General features: G+C 35.2%; 2 protein-coding genes across 2 annotated transcripts in view; one reads left to right on the top strand and one right to left on the bottom strand.

The window, feature by feature from the left end:
- SLC38A6 (solute carrier family 38 member 6) overlaps positions 1-15,243 on the bottom strand; it is a gene marked incomplete at both ends in the record, with an annotated part of 53,174 nt that extends 37,931 nt beyond the window's left edge. Inside the window, 3 exons of the mRNA XM_084239558.1 lie at positions 12,158-12,231; positions 13,885-14,015; positions 15,139-15,243. Coding sequence (XP_084095684.1) covers positions 12,158-12,231; positions 13,885-14,015; positions 15,139-15,243 — 310 coding nt within the window. The remainder of the gene's footprint in view (positions 1-12,157; positions 12,232-13,884; positions 14,016-15,138) is intronic.
- A 1,532-nt stretch (positions 15,244-16,775) lies between these two features.
- Positions 16,776-23,714, top strand: TRMT5 (tRNA methyltransferase 5; the record flags this gene model as incomplete). The annotated part of the gene is made up of 4 exons (XM_084240040.1): positions 16,776-17,280; positions 19,366-19,490; positions 22,241-22,895; positions 23,671-23,714. The coding sequence occupies exons 1-4, from the start codon at positions 16,791-16,793 to the stop codon at positions 23,712-23,714; spliced, it is 1,314 nt and encodes a 437-aa protein (XP_084096166.1). The 5' UTR covers positions 16,776-16,790.
- Between the last annotated feature and the right edge of the window lie 3,003 nt (positions 23,715-26,717).

Below are 26,717 nucleotides of genomic sequence, written 5' to 3'. Positions count from 1 at the left end.
TCTCAACAATAATCTTATTGGTAGATTTTGAATATATTTAGCACAGAAGAGAGTTATGAAACTAAACACTGATTTTTTATGTGAAATGCCAAAAATCTTTTTCTCAAACACACACATTCTAAAGTGAATTTCATCACAAAAGTTAATAATTGCTTTAATCAATAAATCTTTACTTGTTTAATATTCCTAAACACACATAGTAGTAATGTTACAAAGGGGTAAAATTCCTTTTATCTGGAACTCTTGGCATATGTATTAAGACAAAAAAGTCTCTACATGTTCATTTATATCTAACACTGAGAAGGTAATTTTACTATATGTTATGTTAGATGTATGTGAACCAGGTCTCTCCAGAAGATCTCTGATAAGACACTATGAGGAGTGAGATTAAAGAAATATCATTGCTGAGTTTTAGCATCCCTCTTTGATATTATAGTTAAATGTGTCTGTTCATTCTTAAGAAAAATTTTCCTTCCAAGAATTTAAAGAAAGGAGACTTTTTAACATTATGTATGGAAATACATCACTTCATTCTTAAAATGACCTATTTTGCACAGGTCCTAGCCATAAACAAATTATCAATATACTACTCATCAAAATTTTAGCATTTGTATGTTTATAGCAGCACTATTTACAATAGTTAAGCTATGGAAACAACCCAAATGCCCAAAAATAGATGACTGGATCAAGAAAATGTGGTACATACACACAGTGGAATATTACTCAGCAATCAAAAAAGATAAACACATGCAGTTTGCAGCAACATGGATGGAGCTGGAAGGGATCATGCTCAGAGAAATAAGTCAGAAAGAAAAAGAAAAATACCAGATGGTCTCACTCATAGCAGGAATTTAGAAAACCTAAATAAGGGACCAGGAAAAAGACTAATTAATACAAAGTAAAAATCAAAATCAACAAGCAACTATAAACCAGAGACACACTACAGGGTGCGGGGAGGAGAGGAGGGATTAGGATCAAAATAAGGGAGGGTGCAATTGTATGGGATATAACCAAAATGAAAATGCATACATTGTGCAAAAATGAAAAATGATGTAAGAATTATATAAAACAAAATATTAAAAAATAAATAAATAAAACTTAAAAAAAACTTTAGGATTTGTTTTATTTTTAAACAAAACAAAACAAAAACAAAACAAGTATAGATTGGATGATAAGCAAATAACTTTCCCATAAGTAAAAATCATAACATTGAAGGATTCAAAAAAGAATAGATATTTCAATTCCCTAAACTTACATAACTTAAACATATACTCTTAATTTTTTAAATTGAGGCAAAACTTTATTATTCCAGAAAATATAATCAAACAGCTTAATGAAGATAGTTCTAACTGTAATTTCAGACAATACTGACATACACTTACACAATCTCAATACCTGCTGTCTATGATTTTCTAGTTTTGTTTTTTTTTTAAAGATTTATTTATTTATGCATTCAAGAGCTGGGTACAGGCCAGAGATGTGGGGGGGTCGGGTGGAGGTGAGAGGATTCACCAGAGACAGAGTAGGGAGCAGAACAGGCAGACTGACTGAAATACACTGCTGAGGGGAGCAGAGGGGCGAGCCAGGAGAGGTCTGCTGTGCCATGTGGGTTTCTATGGGGCTGGCGGGGATGGAGCTCATGCTGCAGAGGCTGCAGATTGCTTCATAGTGCAGTGCTTAACCCCTTGCACCACCAGGGAGGCCCCTATGATTTTCTAGTTTATTAAAATCTCTAAATACAGGAAACTTCAAACTTTAGAGTGAAAAAGGTTTAAAGTTTTAAATGGAAACTGAGTACAATGTTAAATTCTAACTCTGCCTTCAAGTCAGCATATCTAGCTAGTCATTTAGTCCTGCCATTGCCATTATACTATTTTTATCACATGCAAAAATTAGAAGTACGTTTTCATGTCTGAAACATCATGAATATGAATAATGGCATCTGGTTTAACATTTGGGTTTTACTAAAATAAAATATGTACACACTCACCCAAATGCTTTATCTCTATATATTCATTTATTAATGGTCACCTCAACATATAAATCAAAACAATATTCTATTATTAGGGTAACAAAGATACTTGTTAGCAGTGTAAATTGGTACTGACTTTTGATATGCAATTTAAACAATGAGCTTTTAAAATATTTAAATATTTGACTCCTAGGAGCTTGCAGTTTAGTAAACATAGCTAAAATCAGAAAATTATTATAGGCACACCTTGGAGACATTGCACGTTGGGTCCCAGTGAATATAGCAATAAAGTGAGCCACACAAATCTTTTGGTTTCTGGGTGCCTAAATATAAAAGCTAGGTTTAGAGCATAGTGTAGTCTGCCAAGTATGCAATAGCATTATGTCTAAAAAACAAGGACATACCTTAATTCAAAAATATGTCATTCCTAGAAAATGCTAGCCATCATCTCTCACTGTTGGAAACATGGCTCCAACAGGTCTGCTATAAAACTTCAATTTGTACAAAATACAGTATCCTTGAAGTGAAATAAAATGAAGAGCAATAAAACAAGTTGTGCCGATAGTTGCAAACATATTCATCATGCATTACTCATATTGAAAAAGACTAAATGTTCAAAAATGGGAAAGTAAGCATATTATAGTAGACATACCTGATGGAAGAGTATGTCTTCCATCATCTTCCAGCCATTAAAAACCATAAAGTCAATATTAAGTGAAAAAAACTGAATTCACAAAATTCATTAAAAATAGAATTCTATAAAGTAAAATACATGAGAGTAAAACAAATTATGAACAAAAGATAATGATCATGTAGCCTTTTTTCTTCTTTTTTAGGGGTAGGTTCAAATATTCTTTAATAACTATAATGGGATGGTGAAACTTTACATTTAAAAACCTTGTCACTTCAATAGTGACATTTCCTCCACCAAGTGTCTAATAGGATTTATTCTAAAATCTCATTTATAAAGTGAAAGATGCTTTAATAGATATCAAAATAAGATGTGATGATCAGTCACATTACTTAATAGCACATGCCTATAAAAAAGAATAACATTAATTATGAAAATTATAAAATTAATTCAGTCTTTTACAGGAATTCATAGAGCAGTACTTGGCACAATCTTCCTTAAATAAATAACTGACTGCAGTCATTAGCAATCTATTTCAGGAAATATATTTTGATATTAAAGAAATCAATTCTATGCTTTGAGGGGGCAGAAAGGCTGTAAATCTTAATCAAGTAAATTGGGGGAAAATTTCTTCTTTAATGTACCATCAAGGCATACTCTAGTGCTATTTTGGCTAGACCATGAGTTTAGCCTCCACAGGAATCATTTGGAAAGCTGCTTCCCATGAAGTAGTGGAATATTTCCAGCTAGTTACTCGAGTGTTCTGTCTGCTTTGCATTTTTCCCTCAATGAAATAGGACAATTAATAAACTCTGGTTACAGTACAAAGACCAAGTTTCAGCAGCAGCAATATTATCTTTGGAGCTGAATTGAGGGACATGTGTTATTCAAATACAGTTCAACTCTCAGAAAGTTAGCCAATTGGAATGCACCCTTATTATTTTTAAATTATTTTCTTTCTTGTGTTTTTCATCACTTTCCTCTAGCCTTTTTTTCCTCCCAAGTAGCATTGTATAGGTTATTCATTTACTGAATATCTACTATGCAACAGTATTACCACCTCTGATCTTTCTTAATATGTATTTAAATAGAAGTTTATCAACTGTGACATGATTTTAGAGGAATTGCAGTGAAAGAAAACAGATTACTAGAATATTAGGAACACTCTCCTTTCAAATGGTACAGAGATACCTATACATTCAGGGCTCATTTCTATAACTCAAATGGCACAAAGGCTATGATCATGCATGCATAGAGAAAATGCTGAGGTCCTAATAGACCGCTGGGCTCTGCAGTGAACAGTATCTCACAAATACTACTCATTAGTTTTCAACTTTTAGACTCAACTTACAGATAAAACATGAAAGACTTAGTTATAATTAAAAAATAGAAAGTAAATATTGATGTTCTAAGCCTGACATTGTAAGGGTGTAGCAGAAAGACTGGGAAGCAGGAAAAGGTGAAAGGATAGGAGCACTAAAATCAGATAACACAACAGAGTCGAGAGATAATGTTTCAAATCTAAGCAACAAAAATAAAGCTTAAATACATTATTTATTTAAAATTATAAAATAATCAATGAAAGAATTATTGAACATAAACTAATGAAAGTTAGATGGGTGAAGATAGGATTAGTACACCCAAGTTAAATACCCACCTTTCATAACAAAGTATCAACAGAAAACATCTTAAAGCATCAGCAGAAGAACATTATTTAAACTAAGAAAGGTAAACACCAAAAAAAAAAAAAAATTAAAAACAAAAACTCTAAATGTTGCTACTCTTGGGAAATGAAACTAGAAGTGGGGAATAATGAGCAGGGAACTACTCCAAGTTGTCCTGCCTAAATGTGCACACACACCTACATACACACATATCTGTGACCATATGTTACTTTTTTTAAAAAAAGGGTTAATTTAAATATGTTTAAGGGCCTCCCTGGTGGTGCAAGGGGTTAAGCACCACACTGTGAAGCAATCCACAGCCTCTGCAGCATGAGTTTGATCCCCAGCTGGCCAAGGAGAAACCCACATGGCGCAGTAGACCTCTCCTGATTCGCCCGCTGCTCCCCCCAGCAGTGTATTTCAGTCAGTCTGCCTGTTCTGTTCCCCACTCTGTTTCCGGTGAATCCTCTCACCACCACCACCCCACATCTCTGGCCTGTACCCCAGTTCTCGTATGCATAAATAAATCTTTAAAAAAATGTTTAATACTCAGAGACTCACATCCATATTTTCCCTCCAATCCAATAATAAAGTTCAGCTTTGATACAGGAAGTATTTTCTCTAATGGCCACACAAATATGAATGAATCACTACTTGAGCAGAGCGCACACACAATCTGGCCCAGAGTTTCTCAACTTTGCTTCCACTGACATTTTTGGTTATGATAATTCTTTGTGGTGGGACATGTCCAGTGCATTGTAGAATGCGTAGCAGCATCCCTAGCTTCTACCCATTAGATGCCAGTAGCACCTCATACCCCCTTCACCCCTTCATCCTCAGTTGTGACAACCAGAAATGTCTCTACCCATTGTCCCCGGGGGAGAGAAATCAAGTCCACTCATCAACAAAAAGGATGAAAGGAGAATACCAATTCACTGAAAATGAAGTCACAAAATCAGCCTACTTAATTAATTGTGGGTCAACTGAAATCTATGCTTGCTAATCAAAATAAGAAAGAGATGAGAATATAAGTAGTTTGGATAGATGACTAACATTCCAAACAATAAACAATGCTCACTTGAGTTCTGAGATGGAAAATAGGAATCTACTGTTTTTTAGTTGGTCTCAGTTCCTGTGTGTTCTCACAGTAAAGGCATGTCAAAATACTGAATGGGATTCATCATGGGACTAAAGCAATCCATATGCTTTATATGATGCCTACACCAATGCTGGGCAAAAAAAAAAAAAAAAAAAGACTCAGCTTTGTTGACAAATGGTATGCTAGTGTTCAAATGTTCTGTAAATGTTGAACATTCTGTTTTACAAACTATATAAGACATTTTCAAAGGTAATTTTGACTATACATAATTTTTGCCTTGCATGTTGATTTTGGAACGTTCAAAATATAATCCCTCTGTAGCTCTAATACATCCATCCATTCATCACCCATGAATCCAGCTTTTATTAAATACCCTCTGTGTGACAAGCACAATTTGATAGATGCTGAGAAATGGTTTGAATATACACTAAATTTTCTGGAATACAATTACCATGTAAATCCATGCTTGGAACTTGGCCAAAACTTGTTCATCATTTAGGAAATCACATCACCAATAGCATTTGCTTTGTTTTTGCTTTTCCTTTATTTTACTGTATGGCATTATATTTCATATAAATAGTATGTTTCCTACGGCTGCTGTAACAAATTATCACAAACTTGGTGGCTTAAAACAATTGAAGTTATTCTCTTCTATAGGGTTCTGGAGACCAGAAGTCCAAAATGTTTCACTGGGTCGATATCAAGGTGCCAGCAGGGCCACACTACCTCCCAAGCCTCTAGAGAATCTATTCTTTGCCTCTTTCAGTTTCTGGTGATGGTTGGCACACCTTGATCTGTTACCCTCTCATTCCCCTCTGCTTCTGTGGTCACATTGCCTTCTCTTCTGTGATTATCCACTGTGATACATGTGTCTACATTTAGTGTCAACCAAGATACTCTCCCCATATCAACACCCTTAACTTAATGACACACACACAGAATACTTTTTTTTTTTTTTGCCATAAAAAGTAATTTTCACAGGCTCCAGGGATTAGAATATGGGTATCTTTTGGAGAGAGTTATCAGCCCACCACAGGCAGTCTCCAGGAATTTCATTTCAGATAGTAAAGGGAGCATGTTGAATTTTTTCTTTATTAAAGGAATGGGCACTGCAATGGATAGTGTTAAGATTCACTGCTCTAGGTAGTTTAAATTTTTTAAATGGAGATAACAAAGCGAAAATTTTACTCCTTGTTTGTTTCCTTATTGCTGCTAAAAATTAAAAGCCTTAACAAAGTTATAATCTTACTTTAGAAAGAGGGGCGTGGGTACTGTATTCTGCTTCTCAATGGATTCTAGGAAGTACCAAAGTTGTCTTTGAAAATAACTGATGTGTCTCAGTATCTACCTTGACTCTTTTCAACCATCTCAGTGACGTCTCACCATCTTAGCAAAAACTCCAATTTCCTTAGGATCTGACACTTGCTATCTCTTTAGTTTTATTTTCTCCCTTGTACTTATGCACTAATAATTTAATAGTAATAAACTATTTTTGGTACCTTGAATAAAATATTCACTACATGCCTTTTACTTTTGTATAAGCTGGAATAGTCTGTCTTGTTTGCTAGTCAAATTCCTTTTGAGCTCAGTCCTCCAGGGTATTTACTGACTCTTAGCCCCCCAAACCGACAAACACTCTCTCCTCAGTGAGCTATCATTGAAATTTGCACATATTTAAATTATTACACATCATAATACATTATAACTATATACTGACTTATTTGTCTCTTCTAATATAAGCTTTTTCAGGAAAGAAAGTCAATTTTGTTAATTTATCTGCCTCTTCCTGATAAAAGACTATTGAATGAATGAACTTCGATCTCCAACTTGTGTTCTAGAACATGTCCATGAAGATATACTTCACAATTCACTTATCCAAAACTGATCCATTTTTATTTTGAACCAATGCCCTCTGTTGTATTATTAGCTTCATTAGTGAAACAAGGAGGGGAAACTATGACACCAGGAGATGTCCTACATATCTTCTCCTTTTCACATTCAGACAAAATCTCCTCTCAAGTCTAATTCCCCCGCATTTTTTAACCTGTTTCCTTTATTCCCCTTATAACTGCATTGGTTCAATTCCTCTCTCCATGATTCCTACACTTCTCTAACAGCCAGGCCAGACTGTTAACCTACTCAGGTACTGTTAGTGTGAATTAGAGCTAGATGGACAAATAAGAAAGGCATTCCTCTCAAGAAGAAGAAAAAAAAAAAAGGGCTCCCATCCTTAATATGTTGACATAAACATGGCCTGGGGAGAACTAACCATATGTTTGTGACAACAACTACTCCAATGTGGAGACGGCTTTGAGATCTACTGCTCAGTTGTTATCCTGAAAATTCCATTTGCTTCTCTCCTGTACTAGATCGTCTGTTTTTTGGTTACACTTGACTTTGGTAAATGGCATCCTTCATTGCTCACTAAGATAATCTGTTAAAGTGTTGCATGTATGTCATTACTCTACCTTAACGCTTAAACAATAGTCTAGCTAGGTATAGAAATCTATATTGATATCATTTCCTCCAAGAATTTTATAACTATTGTTTCATAGTCTTCTAATTTACAGTGCTGGTGGTGGGATGTCTTCTGCCATCCAGTTCTTGATTCTGTGTATGAGAATTTTATTTGTTTGCTTCTCCTCTCTGAAAGCTTTTAGGATATTCTTTTTATGACTGGGTTTTTGATTTTTCACAATTGTGTCTGAGTATGGATTCTTTTATGATTATCACAATGGAAATGAAGAACACTTTCAATCCAGAAACAAATTTTCTTCATTTACACAAACATTATTTTGTAGATCATTTTCTACTATACCATACTATCCCTTCTCTTTGTGAAATTCCTATTATTTGCATGTAAGACCACCTGGACTGCATCTCTAATTTTCTTATCTTTTCTCTCCCATTTTCAAGCATTTTATCTTTTCCCCCTGTTCTGACATATCCTTTCTGACACATTCTTTCAACCCAACTATACTAATTTTTATCTTCTAGGGCTCTTGTGTTCCTGAATATGTACCTTTTTACAATTTCTTGTTCTTGTTTAAGGACTGACATCTCCTCTTGCTTCTCTGAAGCCATTAAATAGAGCACTTTTTTTTAAGTTTTCATCTAGTCTTTTTCTCTTTTCCTCTGAGTTTTTCAATTTCTTTTCTTCCTTGTTATTTTGATAGACTTCATATTTAGAGTAGTTTTAGGCTCATAGCAAAATTGAGCAGAAGGTAAAAAGACTTCCCACATCACCTTTGATCCCACACATGCTTAGTCTACCCCAATATCAACATCCCTCATGAGAGTGATATATTTGCTTTAATTAATGAACCTACACTGACATATCATTCCAAAGTTCAAATTTACATTAGTCTGCTCTTAGTGGTGTACCCTTTATGGGTTTTGACAAATGTATAATGTATCTACCATGATAATATCATACAGAATAGTTTCTCTGCCTTAAATATCCTCTGTTGTTCTGTCTATTCTTTCTTTCTACCCCCAATCCCCTGCAACAACTGATATTTTTATTGTCCTCATAGTTTTGTGTTTTATAGAATGTCATATAGTTGGAATCATAGGAGATACCATTTTCAGATTGACTTTTTTCACCCAGCTATAAGCATTTATATGGTTTTTCTGAGCCTTTTCATGGCATGATAGCTCATTTCTTTGTGGTGTTGACTAATATTCCACTGTCTTGATTTAACAGTTTATCTATACACCTACTGAAGGACATGTTGGTTGCTCTAGGTTACAGAAATCATGAAAAAAGCTAATACAGACATCCACGTATAGTTTTTGTGTTGACCTACATCTTTAACTCATCTAGGTAAATACCTAGCAGCTCAACTGCAGGATTAGATGGTAGCTTCTATAACTTTTCATCATGGTTTTCAGAAATGTGGATCAACATTTAACCTTCAAAATTAAAAAAAAAATACTTTTTCACATTTGGAGTTTATATTTGGATATGGGAATAACAACAAAAAAGAAGTGTCCAGAATAACTCCAAGATCTTTGGCTTGATCAACTACAAGGAAAATGATTTCATCTATTTATATGGGGGAAAAAGTACAAAAATAATAGTGCACAAATGGAGAATTTGGTCAATTTGAAACATGTTAGATATCCAAGTGGTGATGCCTTCATGAGGGCAGTTGGATATGACACTGATATTCAAGGGAATATCAAGCTAGAGGTATAAATATCAAGGTCATCATAAGCTAAGAGTGTAAAAAAAAAAGAAGAAATTAGAGGAATAGTCCTAGGGGTATTCCAATGTTTAAGGATAGGGAGAAGAAAAGGATTAAGTAGAATTGAAATATGAAGAAAACCAGAAGAGTGTGAATAAGGTGTTCCACAGAGAAGGCATTGCCTACTTACCTCAGCTACTTATTTTCATGGTCCTTCTACTGATTGATCATTACAAAATTGCATCCCTTCCTAGACAGCACAGTAAAGAGTTTCAAGATTGGATAGGAGTGGGAGATGAGTTCAGAAAAGCAATGGCAGAGTTAAATGGAATATCTAGAAAATTAAGGATAACAATGGATTCTTGAAATGACTGATATAAATTGAGACAGTCTAATGTCATTAATACAAATGATCTCAAGGTAAACAATGGTGATGATACAGTAAGAAATGGGAATGAAGGGCTGGGGAGTGAAGCTTTGACCAGAAACATGCAGAATACCAGAATTCTCATTTTTCTACTAGTGATAGTGATGCAGAGGTCAGGAGAAGAACTGTCTATGGGTTTATTCCAAGAGTGTAGAGAATTTTCCTAAAGATCACAATAAGCCAACTGTTTCTGAGATTGCAGTGTGTGCAACACCTTGCAGTTCTCAAGGATTTTGTTCCATTGAGAACTTATAGTAATAACTTGTAGCATTTATCAAGGATCTGGTATTTTATACACACACATACACACACACACAATTTTATTTCATTCTCATAACAATCACAAGAGGGAAATATTATCATTACTATTTTACAGATGACAAACTAAGGCTACAGAGATTAAGGTACCTCATGTGCCAAACTATGTCCCAAAAAAAGTTTCTGACCCTATATAAAATCTAAAATAGCAGAACTTAATGTGCAGAAATTCTTAACTTTTATAAAGATAAAGCTTTCACATCACCTTTTACCTCCAGGATAATAATTAAATTATTTCGTAAAGACTTCTGATATTCTCTTCTCTGACCAATGAATCCAATGTAAGCATGACACTCCTTAATAACAATCCAACAAAATGAGAGGAAAAATTAGCTACATATTATTCTCTAGTCTTTTGTAAATAGATAGCTAGCTTTTTGAAAAGCCTACCTCCAGAGAGAATTTTACACTGACTGAAGGAATTCAATCAACAGAAGACAGGTGCATCACTGTGTACGAAGAACCATGAAGAAGTTAGTTCATGGACCAAATAGGCTATAAAAATCAAAGAAAAAGAAAAAAAGAAAGAGAAATAGAGGTTTTCACTTTATATGTCCCAAATTTATTTAAAAAACAGCACAGTATTAGAATTTTAAAGCCAAATTTGTTAAATTGAAGAAGAGACAGAAAATTAGCATTACTGGGAAATCTTCATAAATTGAATTATTACCCCCAAATAATTGAACTTAATAGAGCAAAGCATTATAGTAATGAAGACATAACTGTCATGTAATTGATAACATTAACCTTTAGGAGAATCTGTCATGAAATAATCATTAAGATGCTAACTATCACAATTAAGTAAACATATATTTTTACACAAAGAAGCAAAATTTCAAAAGGTCATTAAAATTCCAATCAAGTTTCAAAAGGATTTAAAATAAGTATATTTAATGCTATCATTTCTGAACTTAGAATGCTGTTATGAATAACTTGTTACTTTGAGATTAGTTTTATTGCATTGTTTCCTAGTATTTATATCTGACTAATATTCTATCTAACCCAGGCCTCTTAAAAGAAGAGGCATACATTTGTAGGCTGGAAGGCCAAAAGCAGTGATACAAGTTATAGCTATGAACTACAGATCCTAAACCAGTTTGGGTTAAGATTTACCTGGAGGACTTGTTAATGATATATTTCTGAATCCTACCTTAGATTCTAGGCATTAGATTCCAGGCTTAGAAACCTCAGTTTATAAAAAGATACGCAAGTGTATCTGATGCATAAACAGATTACAGCAATGGATTTAGAACTATGTTCTTAAGAGTCTTCAAATTCTCGAGAAATACCTCTAGGCTACTTCAGTCAGAATAATCCCATTTTTATTTATTTTACATATCAATTCTACTTCTTAAAGTCTGAAAACTACAAGATCACATAGAGCATAGTGAATTCACCCACATATGAATTAAACTCATGATTCTAGCATCATAATTGACCTCATCCAAAGACAGAAAAGAATAGAGAGATAAAAAGACCAGGATGGATGGACGTATATTTGTTAATGCCAGAAGTTCTAAAATTCATATACTTTTATTTAAAAGTACTACTTAAAAAGAATTTATTCACTATGACTAAGTTACATAATAAAGTTCCAAGTGGAAAAAACACAAATACATACATATATGTATACATATACATATATGTATAACAATTACATACACTTCCGTCACTTACTTAAAAACCCACTTTATTCTAGACTTGCAAGTAAAAAATATAAATCTCCATTTTGATCATCCTACCTAGTAATAATGTATGCCCACTAGAAATTAGATTTGAAACATCTAATCCTACATGTAGATATAATCTCAAGAGGCTGTGTCATCAAACGAATCAGTATAATCAGTATATATTACCTGTCTGTATACACATACTAAGCAGAAGATGAACTGAGTAGGAAGCCACAAGAGCAACTATCAGCAGCAGGAAACTAAAATACAAAAGAGTACATGGTCATCAACCCCCACAAAGCTTCTTTTGAATGATATTTTTTACAAAACAAATTTTTTCACATTCAAAGGTTCACAGAGACTGTCTTAGAGTAGATGCAATGATCAAAGAAAGTAAGAAGATATTCTTCTCTACTTACCAAATTTTATTTAAATGAAAATATGCTGCTTTTAAAATCAAAACAGAAATTAGAAACTTTACTTAAAACAAAACCAAAATTCCCCCTTTAGCACGCTTGTCTGCTGACTGCTGGTTTAGCCTTTCAATGATCTTATAACATTTCCCTCTTATGACTACTTTTTTCCTATTCTAAGTCTTAAGAGAAGCTTTATTTGTAAAATCTCACAGACTTCTTCCTTTTTTCTTCTCCTTTTTTCATTTTTCATTAAACCACTTCCAATTATGTGTTTCTTCCTAGCATACCTTCATCTAACAATATTGAATTAGACTGCATTTCTTAGCATCTATCTAATACACACACACTCACCAAACCAAAAATTGCAGTTAACACACTTTCTAATAACACAATGTGAAAAATGTGCAAACAATGTAATAATTGGGGTCTCCTCACCAAAGGTGTGAAAATAAACAATATGAATAAACCCCTACTTGTTCTCAGGATACTGTCAGGACAAGTTTTAAAGACCTGCCCCCAATGGAGTACCTCAATATTTGAAGAAATTATCTCTTTTTGGTCCTCTTAATACTTATTAATAAGGAATAAACTGAGAGGTAAAAGTACACTTGTCAGCTAAGTGTCACAAAATAACAGTTTGGTGTCACCAGTGAGCACACATTCAGTCATATACCATTACAAGTACTAGGATTAAATATTGCCTATGGGGTCACATAAAGTTTAGAATTTCTAAAATTGTCAAAGTCTGTGAGTACACTCAAGAGTAAAATGCAGTAAAATGTTACTTAAAACTTGGTTTGATTTATCAAGAAGTAAGAAATAAAAGCAGAAAACAAATCTAAGTGAGACTCAATATATTTTAAATGTCCTAGTAAATCAGATCTGTTTCTGACAAAACAAACTTCTTCATTCTATTAACCTCAGTGCTAGATGCTAAGGGAAGGTCCAGTGCTAAAGAATTTCAGAGTTTTGTGCAGAAACCAACTTGGAAAAAGTCATTATAACAGAATGCATATACAAGTACCATGGAAGCAGAGAAGCCAGAAATGAAAGACTGGTCTAGATAGGGGGGCAGAAAAAAGAACTTAATAATAGGAGAGGGAGCAGAATGAATAGATTAGGTGTTGTATCTACAGTCACAAAATTGCTTATTACTTATTTATAAGTAATCTGCATTACTGAAACTGATTCTCTTTGGTCAACTTGACAAAACAAGTAAGAATTTCCTTACAGTTATAAACAAATATAGATCAAGTTTCCATTTTTTTAAACTAGCTGCACTTTTAGATAAACAATACAAATTATATAGCATCCATCCAAGCTACAGACTAGTACCACTATAAAATTAACAGGAAAATGCTAAAACCACTGAAATAAATTTTACTAGAAATTGTACAACCCCAACTTCTGGAATAAAAAGTTCCTTGTCTCTTTGCTTCTCAGTGTTTACCATCAAAATGAAAAGTACTGGTAAAAAGAGAAAAAAAAAAAACTTACCCAAATCCAAGGATACCAGTATTAGCCATAATATAAGCTAAGGTAAGGATGCCACTTCCCATGATGGCATTCATCAAATTAAACACTGAGAAACCAAATGAAACACCTGAGGATTGCCGTCTGTGAAACTCCTGTAAGCACACAAAAGTTCAAATTTTGTCAAGAAAAGACAGATGAGGGGGGCAGTGTCCTGCAAACCACTGGGAATTTTGTGTCACACTAGTTGCTCAACCAGATTGGTTTGTTTTTTTCTACCCTTTCCACCTCCATACTAAGTGCAACTCCAGGAATTTTGTTTCCTAAGAAAATCATCTCCACCAGCACAGGGCCCCAGTAGGCTTCAGAAAAAGCCCTGATTAACCTTGCAATTGCAAAAGATGAAGCTATGATAGGAATGTGGCGGGTTAGGAGAAGAGGGCTATGGCCTCAGCAGCATGTGACCCTGAAGAATCCCTAAATCAGCCTGGAACTGCTGTGCAAAACTATCCCTCCCCAATTAGTAGAACTGCAAAACTAATATACTTAATGAATTAAGTGCATTCATTCCAACTGCAAGAATGGTCAGGGACAACATGCAGAGAATGGAAACAACTTATGTTGCACTGGTCAGGAAACTACTGAAAACACCCTCCCCCAAGATATCATTTGAGAGCAAAGTTCCAGAAACTGTTACAGTTCAGGGACTTGGACGAAAAAGCTGAGTGCCCATTGCACAAGCTTTAGGCACAGGGAAGTGCCATGTACGCATTACTAGACCAACAATGTCCATATTACCAGGCCACCTCCACTTCTTCACTAAGGATTTCTATATTCTATATTAAGATGTTTACAGACCCCAATGACTAAGTGGAGAAAAGAAAAATCTTATGACTCTTGCGAAAACTCACATGACTGGTGGAAAAAACAGGAAGAGGACTACTACGACAGTAACAACTATGAGATACAGAACACTAAGGCTGCTCATCTAGTCGGGTCCAAGCTCGACTCAGTGTTGCACCCCTTCCACCTGAGAGTGCACCTGTGCTTCAGTTTTCCTTCTTTGGGCACGTTAACTGCTAACACATTCACGGACACTTCGCGGACCTCCTCCGAATCTCGGTTGCCGTCTGGGGTCGCATTCCCCAAGTATCAACCCCCATCCAGATCCTCCTCTCTCCCCGTGCCACCCCCCGTCTTTTCCCGCTCATAATTTGGCAGGCACTTCAGAGAAGCCCACAGGCCGTCAGCTCCGGGAAACTAGCCGAGCCCACTTACGTTGCTTAGCAACGGACTCAACTCTTCAGCCTCCGCTTCTTCGGGCTGCTGAGTAGAGACGTACCAGCCCAGCTCAGCATCGATAATCCCCCTGGGCGCCTCCATGATGCTCGCTGGCCGACTACCAGGTCCATGTGAGAGTCACTGTCTCTATCCTACCGTCGTGAGTCGCTCCAGAGGCGGAGCTGTGGGCCTGGCCCCTCCGGCTTCCCGTACCTCACCAGGGCGGGGAAGTGGGGGAACGGGACCTACTGACGCTCGGCCCTCTGCGGCGACCAGTAATGATGTCATCGAGGCCAGCCCACTGCCCGGCGGCCCATTTCCGAGCTGCACCCGGGCATGAGGTGAGGTGCTGGTCTTGGAGCCAGCTGCGGAGCGACGCCGTGGACTGGGATTGTGACTTTGGTGCCGTTGAGCAAGGTCGTCGGGATCGGGGAGGGTCGGGTGGCAGCACCCAGCCCACCCCGGGCTTTTGCCACACGCGCTGCCTGAGCGCGGAAACGTCACCCACCGGCGTGGGTGCTGACTCTAGGGTCTGCGTATTGGACAGTGAGGAATTTGTTTAATCTTTTCGAAAACTTTCAGGTAGACATTGTAGCCACATTTTGCGGGTGGGAGACCGAGACTCAGATGAAGTAATTTATCCCAGATCACATGGTTAATTGCTATATGTATTTTGAACCCTGTGGAATTTCAGTTGCTTTACAGGGTTGCAGGCCAAGATCCTTTCCACTTAAAATTATTTCTTGATATTTTAGAACGCTAAGCGAGTAACTGTTGCTGTTTATGGGACTTTGCAAAGTCTTCAAAATGCTGAAACCTAGTTATAGGCAGGGCGAGTTAACAGTAGACCATGGAACCAGGTAAAAAATACAGAAATATATGTATTGAGAACACAATTACTGAGGTCCATCATTCCTGAGTTTTAATCCTTGCTCAATCGCTTAGCTTCCAGGAGATTTTTCGGTGAATCAACCTACTTCTGAGCTTTCATTTATTCACTTAACAAAATGAGAATGTGATACTACACAACTCCTGAGGTTAATGACTGTGTTTAAAGCATTTGGCAGAGCGGCTGACACAATAAGCACTTTAAAAGAATAGCCTAGTAAATATTCCATTGATAACATGGTAAGTATAATGACCATTTCATTTAGAGATGGTTCTTTCACTCGAATTTCAGCCTTTCATATATATTGTATAGAAAATTGAGGGTGGAGAGGATTCATTGACTATTGGAAAGCTGATGGATCATTAAACCCCGACCCAGCATCAAGTGGTTTAAGGTGGAAATTTACTTACCACTAATAAAAGCCATCCCTATCCTGAAAGAGTATATTTCTCCTATATCACTAAAAATTTTAATTATCAGCATTTAGTAGTTTATTTAAACAGAATTTAGATTTTTATGCTCAAAACCTATTTATGAATATGTAAGTGAATTTGTAGCCTTACCGGTTTTTTTTTAAATGAATACTTTTTTTAGGAACTTATGGACACCATTTGGATTCTCAAGAAGACTTTTCAAAGTGAAAAGCTGTAGAATAATTGAGTCAGTATGGTTGATTCCTCTAACTTGGTCATCACTGATAAAAAACCTTAGCAAAGCACCTGGTATATTTTCGTTGGGTCAAAGAAAAAGATTCTCAACCATGTCTGAAATAGAAACAACTCAGAGAGACTCTGAGTTGTTTTCACCACCCTCTGAAGTGCGAGGAATGACAGAACTTGATAGAACAGCTTTCAAAAAGACCATCCCCATCCCAGTGCTGAGAGTGAAAAAAGAAATAGTCAATAAGTTGATGCGATTCCTTAAAAGGACAGCACTGCAGCGCCCAGGCATAAAACGTGTGATTGAAGATCCAGAAGATGAAGAAAGTAGGCTAATTATGTTGGATCCCCATAAAATGTTTACTGTTAATTCCTTTGAGAAAGCAGAACTCAATATTTTAAAGCAGCTTAATGTCAATCCACTGATATCCAAATATGATTTGGAACTAACTTATGAAAACTTTAAGTCAGAAGAAATCTTGAGAGCTGTACTTCCTGAAGGTCAAGATGTGACTTCAGGATTTAGCAGAGTTGGACACATTGCCCACCTGAACCTTCGTGATCACCAACTACCTTTCAAGAATTTAATTGGTAGGTGTGTCATAATAGTATTAATGTGCTGTATAACAATTAGCAAGTTCTAATTTTAATTAAAAAAAATTTTTTTTTAAGATTTATTTATGTATACAAGAACAGGCCAGAGTGTGGAGGGTGAGAGGATTCACCAGAGTAGGGAACAGAACAGGCAGTTTGAAGGGACTGCTGAGGGGAGCAGCAGGTGAGTCAGGAGAGGTCTGCTGTACCATGTGGGTAGCTCCCTGGCCAGGGATCAAACTCATGCTGCAGTGGCCACAGAGAGCTCCATAGATCGCATCTTAACCCCTTGCGCCACCAGGGAGGCCCATAGTTTTAAACAATTTTTTAAATGCCAGATTACAGAAGCAGTACACTATCATTTTAAAATCTTCCCTTTCATACCCCGCTTGAGGCCCACTCTGGGATACCCTTGAAGTCGTAACATGCTCTAAATACCAATTCAGGTTTTTGTGTATGCAGTTTGTAAGTATAGATTAAACTTCAATAATCAGCTTTGGTAAAATAATTTGGTGAGTTGTCATGTAGGTACACAGGACTTTGTAGGCCTTTTGGCCTATCCAAATGCCAGGTTTTATAAATTTGAGTATTTTGTAATAAAAAAATGTGAGAATGTTTAATCATGCTTTTGTTAATTCAGTTAAGTAAGTCTCTTCTGTATGTCTGGCACCTTTGTTTTTTAGCGTTCCTTCTCCTAGCCTTTTAGAGCCAGTGCTTGTGTATGTACTACTTTTAGCCCCAGGATTTAAAAAAATAGAAAACTTTTTTTATAAAAACTATTGCATTTGTTCTTACATAAATATTTAATGTTCATGCATTCTCCTGATTAATTTTTTTTCATAATGTAGAGTAATTGTCAGAACTTCTGGGAATTATTTTCAGCTTTATCATATAGTATTTTGCATGGTTAGGATTTCAGAAATATGCTATTGTGCATTTCTGTTGTTTATATTGATGACAGGGGTTGATAATACCTGGTGATAACATAATAAACACTTAAGCAGATCTTTATCACTGGGTACAAATGTCAAATTTAGGCTGTCCTGTGAGTCACTGCATATCCTAACACAGTAATGCTTTTTGGCATTCCCATTTTATAACCTGTCTGTCCAAAAGGGGCACTCAAATTTAAAGTGAAATATTTTCATACAGTAACAATTTTAAAGCTTTTACTATAGGCCTTCAGAATAGGTCTTTTATACAAAAATTTAATATCTGTTTTTACCTAACTTATGTACCTTAAAAATTGAGTTGTAATAGCTGAAGCAGAACTAGATAAAAGTAATGATTGACTAGAATTTATTGATATTATCATATTCAAAATCAGCAGCTAATTATGAGAATTGGACAAATGTGGTTATACTTCAGCATTTGTATTATCAAATACTTTTTACTGACTTATATATCATTATCTTTCCTTATGCAATGAGACAACATATAGAATCTTATAAATTGTTAAAATGCTGACAAAAAGTCAACTTTGATAATAAGTCATCAATATACCATGTCTTTGTATTTTATTATTTTTGTAGCTTTTCCTACTCTGGCAAATACTTGACATGAAGGAGATTTAAGTAAATGAACATTAAGACACAAGAATATGTTCATTTTATTTGAAAACATTTTGCTGACATTTATTTCCAAAATGGAGGCATGTGGGCATGTGTTTTAAGTATGCAGTACACAAACATTTGGTTTGAGGCTAATGGGGACAGGCTGATGTTTTAAGACCATTAATTACCACAGCACTTATATTTCTTTCCATTCTTTGCCAATTTCCTATAGTCTGGTTTTTCTGCTTATTGTTGTATTGGTACATTTTAAAAGATTTATTAAACACATAAAAATAAAGTTGGATATATCTAAATCAAAAATTTTTCTTTAAAAATGTACTTACAGTTTTTTCTGTGTTTCTATTGGAGGGTATCAGACATTAACATGAGTAATCTGTTGAAGTTTTTTGCTTCTATTATATACATGCTAGATAAAGTTTTTTTTTAAATATAAACCAATAGAAAATTCATTTCCATTTTATTTTGGAACCAATAGCTTGTATTTATTATAAATGCTTATCTCTTTTAGGCCAAGTTGTGATTGACAAAAATCCAGGAATCACCTCAGCAGTAAATAAAATCAATAATATTGATAATACATACCGAAATTTCCAAATGGAAGTACTCTCTGGAGAGGAGAACATGATGACCAAGGTATAAAGTATTTTATTGTCTCCTAGTATGATGTACATCAAGATTAATGTTTAGAATGAGAATGGATGACAAGGATTAAAAATATTTATAATAGTATTGATGAGTATGTGAGAATTTACATCTACTCTTGATGGGAGTACAAATTTGATACAGACATTTGGGAAGAGTGTCATAATATCAACATACTGCTGTTTTGAATGGGTATGTCCTCTGACCTAGCATTCCATTTATTGGAAGTTATCCGAAGGATATAATTGTAATTATGTATATCGGTTGTGTGTGTGTGTGTGTGTATGTTCATCATCACCATTTTTATAATAGTAAATAAGCAAACAAATAAAGGAATGGAAACAACCTAAATATTCATTGATAGAGAATTGATCAACTCTTACATAATAGTTAAATAAAATACTCCATTATTAGACTAGCTCCATGTTTATTAAAATAAATTGTCCATTGACAAGCAAGTTGTGTAACATTATATGTAACATAGTTCCATTTTAATTAAATATCTCTATAAATATGAACATGTATCAGAATATTAACAGTGGACATATTTTTTTATTTAGTATTGTGGCCCTTATGATCACCTATATGCTTTTCTAGGGAGCACATATTTCTTTTTTAAGAGAAATAAAACATCTAGTTCAAACAAAACTTAAAGCATGTAGGAACAAGATTCCTGATCTAAACCACTTTCTCATCTTACACTCCTAAAATACTGAAGCATACAGAATATAATAAACTTGGTTAAAGCCAAAATGTGGACCTTATGTGAAATTTTGTACCCAAGCTAGGAAACAAATTAAACACTCTGCATAATTTAGCCAAAATTTGAAATAGAAAGGCCACATAAGACTTAAGTGATGATTGTAAGTATTATACTTTTTCTCCATAGTTTAATATCAAAATACTGAAATACCACTACTACTTAAGCCCTGAACTAAATGTTTTAAATGTAACAAATCCTAAGGAACCTAAGGACTAATGATGTTACTATATTCTCTTTATGAAGTAACAAGGAATGAGCAAGGTATTTGGAGCTAGGCTATTAACTCTACACCTTATGCATGGTTCTCTGTATACCAAACTCCACTGCCTATTGCTGGTGCGTAATTGTGAGATCTTGTATAGAAGATTTGAATGTGAATCCCTTGATAACAGTGCTTATCTCAGCTAACACTAAGGCATATGCTTTAGGCATAACCAGACTGAACATTATGCATTTTGTTCACTTGGTATTGACTTTTGGGATTAACGGGTAGCAGCCCTCTCACAGAGCATCCTAAAGCTCTTAGAAACTTCAGTAATTTTACAAAAGCCTTGCACTTGGTTTCGTAAATCAACTAAAGTTTATCCTTTGGATGTATTTTATAGTAATATTTATATTATAAAATGAATGTAAAGACTGAGTATAATTTCTCTGTTCCAAACAGAATCACACTTCAGTTTACTTTAGGAACTCATGCAACATTTAGGTACAATATGTACCCATGTTGTGATTAGAAAGATTCCTGAAAGTGAATCTGGCAGAAAAGTAATTTAAGGAAGTGAAATTGAGATATAAAAGATAGCATGAGTAAAGCCAGGATACTTAGAATGTAGCTGGGGTTTGTTATTGTTTTTTTTTTTTCCTGATCTAGTGCTTCACATTAAGAAGCTTAAAAAGGCAAGTAGATTTCAGGAAAAGCATCCCAAGATATATATACCTAGAAAGACTTTTAGTTGACACAATCTGGAAACATTTTCAACTCTGAAACATTAATAATGTGGCCAGAGTATCTGATGTGGTTGAGAGGGGAAAAATATGTATAGATTTGGAATTAAGGTTCATAAAGGCAGAATACAAAAGATGTGTCTCTATTAGATTTATAGAACTGAGAATTCGCTAGCCTTTGATTCTTCACCTGTTAAAATAAGGGACTGCAGATGATATTAAGGACAGATTCTATAACTTTTAGTTTTGTTTTCCATTTTCTGTCATGTTTATGTTCTTTTGGAGACAGATAACCCCAAAAGATATGGTTGAAAGTCTTAATTTTGTTCAGGACTAAGCTTCACTGTTATATATTTAGTTAATCCATGAAAACTGAAGTTGAAGAAAGGAGAAAATAGGGCAATGATTTGTTCTACACACCGGCTCTGACTTGTGGATGTGAAATTTACAAAATCCATGAAACTCTAAAAAAATAGTAAAATACCTCAAAATTAAATGACACATAACACATCTATATATCATGCTTCTCTTACAAACTGAACACTGAATAAGGAAGGAGGTTTATTTGTTGTGTGGAAGTGTTGTTTGCAACTTAGCACTCACCTTAGCACGTGGTTAGCACTAATAACCACATAAAATTATGAATAGTGTGTTGTTTCAAATTAGTTTTTTCCACTCTCCATTAGATAACATAAGAGAAATTTTTTTTCATATAGGCCAATTAAGCCTGTCAACTGACCTATCTGAAAAATTCTTAATGTCTTTGGAAACCACTTTATGGCCCTTTAGAGTGAGGAGAGCCTTTTGGCCTCGAAGAAATGACTTTTCTCAGGAAGAAATCTCCTGTGAGAGATTAATTAGCCTCAATAATATGAACACCAGAATTCTAATTGAAATGTTTAAATGCCTAGTTATTTGCTTTTAATAGTAGTAAATTTAAATGTGGGTTGGTGGGTGGGTACACCCATCCAATATCAATGGCTAAGATTTAAAACTAATCAGATTAACAAAAAAGCATAATACTTTTTTTCAGGTTCGAGAAAACAACTACACCTATGAATTTGATTTTTCAAAAGTCTACTGGAATCCTCGTCTCTCTACAGAACACAGCCGTATCACAGAACTTCTCAAACCTGGGGATGTCCTCTTTGATGTTTTTGCTGGGGTTGGGCCGTTTGCCATTCCAGTAGCAAAGAAAAACTGTACTGTGTTTGCCAATGATCTCAATCCTGAATCCCATAAATGGCTACTGCACAATTGTAAATTAAATAAAGTAGATCAAAAGGTAAAGGTCTTTAACTTGGATGGGAAAGACTTCCTGCAAGGACCAGTCAGAAAAGAGTTAATGGAGCAGCTGGGGCCACTGTCAAAAGAAAGAAAACACTCTGTGCACATTGTCATGAACTTGCCAGCAAAGGCTATCGAGTTTCTCACTGCTTTCAAATTGCTTTTAGATGGGCAGCCATGTAGCCATGAGTTCCTTCCCATAGTTCACTGTTACAGCTTTTCCAAAGATGCTAATCCTGCTAAAGATGTTCAGCAACGAGCTGGAGCTGCACTGGGCATTTCACTGGAGGCGTGCAGTTCAGTTCACCTAGTAAGAAACGTGGCCCCTAACAAGGAGATGGTATGCATCACCTTTCAGATTCCTGTTGCTGTTCTGTACAAGAACCAGCCCTTAAGCCTAGGTGAGTGATACTGGGAGATTAAATGTAAACTGTGATATCTTTCACACATTTTTTTTTTTTCAGGCTACATAGGTATTTTATATTTTGTATTAAAGTTGGATTAGAGTAACTAAACCCATTAGATATTTCAATTTAAGATCTCTGCCATTTATCTGTGATCCAATTTTATCAATTCTAGTATGATACACTGTTCAGTGTAGTAGACTATTTCATTAAAATAATAAATTCAAGTATAAGTTAAACATACTAAAAATCTTTAAAATCCCCATATTTTTTAATATTGATTTTTACACAAGAACGGGTACAGGTCAGAGGCATGGGAGGGTGAGAGGATTCACCAGAGACAGAGCGGGGAGCAGGACAGGCAGACGACAGAAATACACTGCTGAGGGGAGAAGCAGGCACGCAACAGAAGTATGCCACACCTTGTAGGAATCTCCCTGGCTGGCTGGGAATAGAACCCAAGCTGCAGAGGCTGCGTACAGCTTCAGTGCTGCGCACAACCCACTGCACCACTGGAGAGGCCCCCCATATTATTTTTTAAAAGTATTTTCAAGGATGAGAGGGCGGGAGAGGAGGAGCACAGGGGACTGTGGTAATGGTGCATAGGTGCCTTGGGGAAGGAAATTCTATGGGGATTCAATCTGAGGAGGTGAGGGGAAGCAAATATTGTCTAAAAAAGTTTAAAAAATGATAAATCCTAAAATAAAATAAATAAAAAGTATTTTCAAATGTTAGTGTCTTACCTAATACAGGTTTTCTGCATTTGTTACAGAGACTCTTGAAGATCCACCTCTTAAACGTCAGAGGACGGATTAACCCTTTTCAGAAGGAAAAAAACCACAAACTGCTTAATTGGAAATTTTTCTTCATCTCCCCACTAAACTTTTACATAGTTAAATATAATTTGTATAATTTTGTATACTTTTAGCATTTAGCTACTTGAATATTAAACCCCCTTTTTTCATCTTTGATCTCTCACAGTTTGAGGATTATTAACTGAATTATGCTAATATATTAAAATAATTTTATAAATTATATCAAACATTTTAGTAGACAGTAGAAATACTGTCTACTATTTGGGAAAATAATTTTTGAAGGCAGAATAATTGCATACTAAAGTAGGGACGTTTAAAACTAAAATATTATTTTGCTATTATCCTTAATTGAAGAATGTAGCTGTGGTTTATATAACTACCTCTACACCACCATTATAAATAATAAAAAATGAGATTATTTAGATCAGAGATAGGCAGATTATGTCCAGCAGGCCAAATCTGGCCCCTACCTGTTTTTTTGTATGGCAGGTGGCCTAAGAATGGTTCTCATATTTTTAAGTGATTGAAAAAGAATCAAGAGTAGCATTTTGTGACATGGAAATTATATGAATTTTGAATTTCGGTGCCCATAAATAAAGTTTTACTGGAATACACCATGCTTTTTTGTTTACATACTGTCCAGCTATTTTCATGGTTAACAACAGGAGTGAGTAGTTGTAATCAGTCTGTATATGATTCACTTTTCACACTGAGCTCAACACATTGCAAATTAATAGAACAGTTACAACTCAATAGCATTTTGATGCTGCATACAGTAAGCTATAACATCTGATTTGATTATTACCAGTGTGTATCCATCCTGTCAAAACAAGAAAAGTGGACTTCTGATATTGTGCCTTTATGGCACAGTGTAGTATGAATTATTTTGATACTGTATTAGATGATAAAAGCATATAGAACTGAGCTAAAACTATATTTTGACATTACCAAATGATACACCACCGTATTCCCAACAGGCACACAACTGTCAGAAAGATTAGGTTTAGAATAGAAATATCTCAGAATTCTTCACAAAATAAAAAATGAAAATGAAGCTGCAACCAAAGTTCTCTAAGTGATTCTTGTTAGCAAGCAAGGAAAGCCACTTGCTGATGGTAAATTGTGTGGCTGTCACTGAAGAAACCCATGCAGAGGAATTAAGACTATTGATCTTTTGGCAACAACAGTTTCTCAAAGGATTGATGACAGTGGGAACAATATCAAGTCAATTAAAAAGGTACATGAATTCAAGTGGTTCTTTAACTTGTGTTGATCTTGTTGACACTGCCTACTTCTTGTTCATTTGAAGTGTCAATATTGAGTTTGAGTTACTGAAAATACATGAACAACTACAGGTGAATATTTTCAAAGAAGTTGAGAAAACCTAATTCTTTACAACCTGAAGAATTTGCTATGTTAAGTGTGAAAGTGTGAAATACAAAGACTTGGTCAGACAAATTAACAAGCAACTATAAACCAGAGACACACCATGGGGGGGTTGGGGGGGGACTAGAGTCAAAATAAGGGGGGGTGTGCAATTGTATGGGGAATATAACCAAAATGAAAACGCATACATTGAGCAAAGATGAAAAAAGATGTAAGAATTATATAAAATAAAATATTTAAATAAAAAAATATCAGCCAAAAAAAACAAAAACAAAAAAAAAAACACCTCTTGTTCTATACTAGACATAAGACCTGAAACCATAAAATACATAGAAGGAAAGTCACCCAAAGCAGTGATAGTGAAGGCAAAGATAAACAGCTGGGACTACATCAAATTAAAGAGCTTCTGCACAGCAAAAGAGACAATAACAAAAACAAAGAGAAACCCCACCAACTGGGAGAACATTTTTGCACACAACACTAATGATAAAGGACTGATCACAAAAATCTGCAAAGAGCTGATGAGACTCAACAACAACAAAGAAAATAATACAGTCCAGTCAAAAATGGGCAGAAGAGCTAAAAAGAAATTTCTCTGAAGAGGAAATGCAAATGGCCAACAGGCATATGAAAAAATGTTCAACATCACTTGTAATCAGGGAAATGCAAATCAAAACTACCATGAGATACCATCTTACACCAGTGAGAATGGCACATATTAAAAAAACTAGCAACAACAAATGTTGGTGAGGGTGTGGAGAAAAAGGAACTCTTCTGCACTGTTGGTGGGAGTGCAAACTGGTCCAACCACTATGGAGAGCTGTGTGGAGATTTCTGGACCTACTAAACATAGAGCTTCCATATGATCCAGCAATTCCACTCCTAGGTATTTACCCAAAGGACACAGAAACATCAATTCCAAAGAGCACCTGCACCCCTATGTTTATAGCAGCACTCTTTACAATAGCTAAGCTTTGGAAACAGCCCAGATGCCCAAAAATAGATGACTGGATCAAGAAGATGTGGTACATATACACCATGGAATATTACTCAGCACTCAAAAAAGATCAACACATGCAATTTGCAGCAACATGGATGGTGCTGGAAGGAATCATGCTCAGCGAAATAAGCCAGAAAGAAAAAGAAAAATACCGGATGGTCTCACTCATAGCAGGAATCTAGAAAACTTAAATAAGGGACCAGGAAAATGAATAACTATAAGAAAGTGAAAATCAAAATCAACAAACAGCTATGAACCAGAGACACTTTTTGGGGGGTGGGGGGCGGGAGGAGAGGGATTGGAGTCAGAATGGGGGGGTTGCAATTGTATGGGAAATATAAAAATAAAATTTATTATTTAAAAAAAAATACATTGAGAAAAGCAACAGAATAGACCCTATGAAAATGGAAGCTACAGATAACACAGATAAGACTGCTCTGAATTTAAATTAATGAAGTATAAAACAAAGTAAAAGAGATGCTTAACAGTCATAAATTTTCTTTGAAATAATAATAAAATTGACAATAGTAGGCAAAATAAATTTAAAAACTGACCAATATAACTAATTAAAAAATAACCAAATTAGGAATAGGAACATATAATTTTTATCACAGATAT

Source organism: Talpa europaea (assembly GCF_964194135.1).
Source record: "Talpa europaea genome assembly, chromosome: 8".
Taxonomy (NCBI): Eukaryota; Metazoa; Chordata; class Mammalia; order Eulipotyphla; family Talpidae; genus Talpa; species Talpa europaea.
Note: the sequence above shows the minus strand (reverse complement) of the source record. Positions and strands in the feature narration are given on the sequence as shown.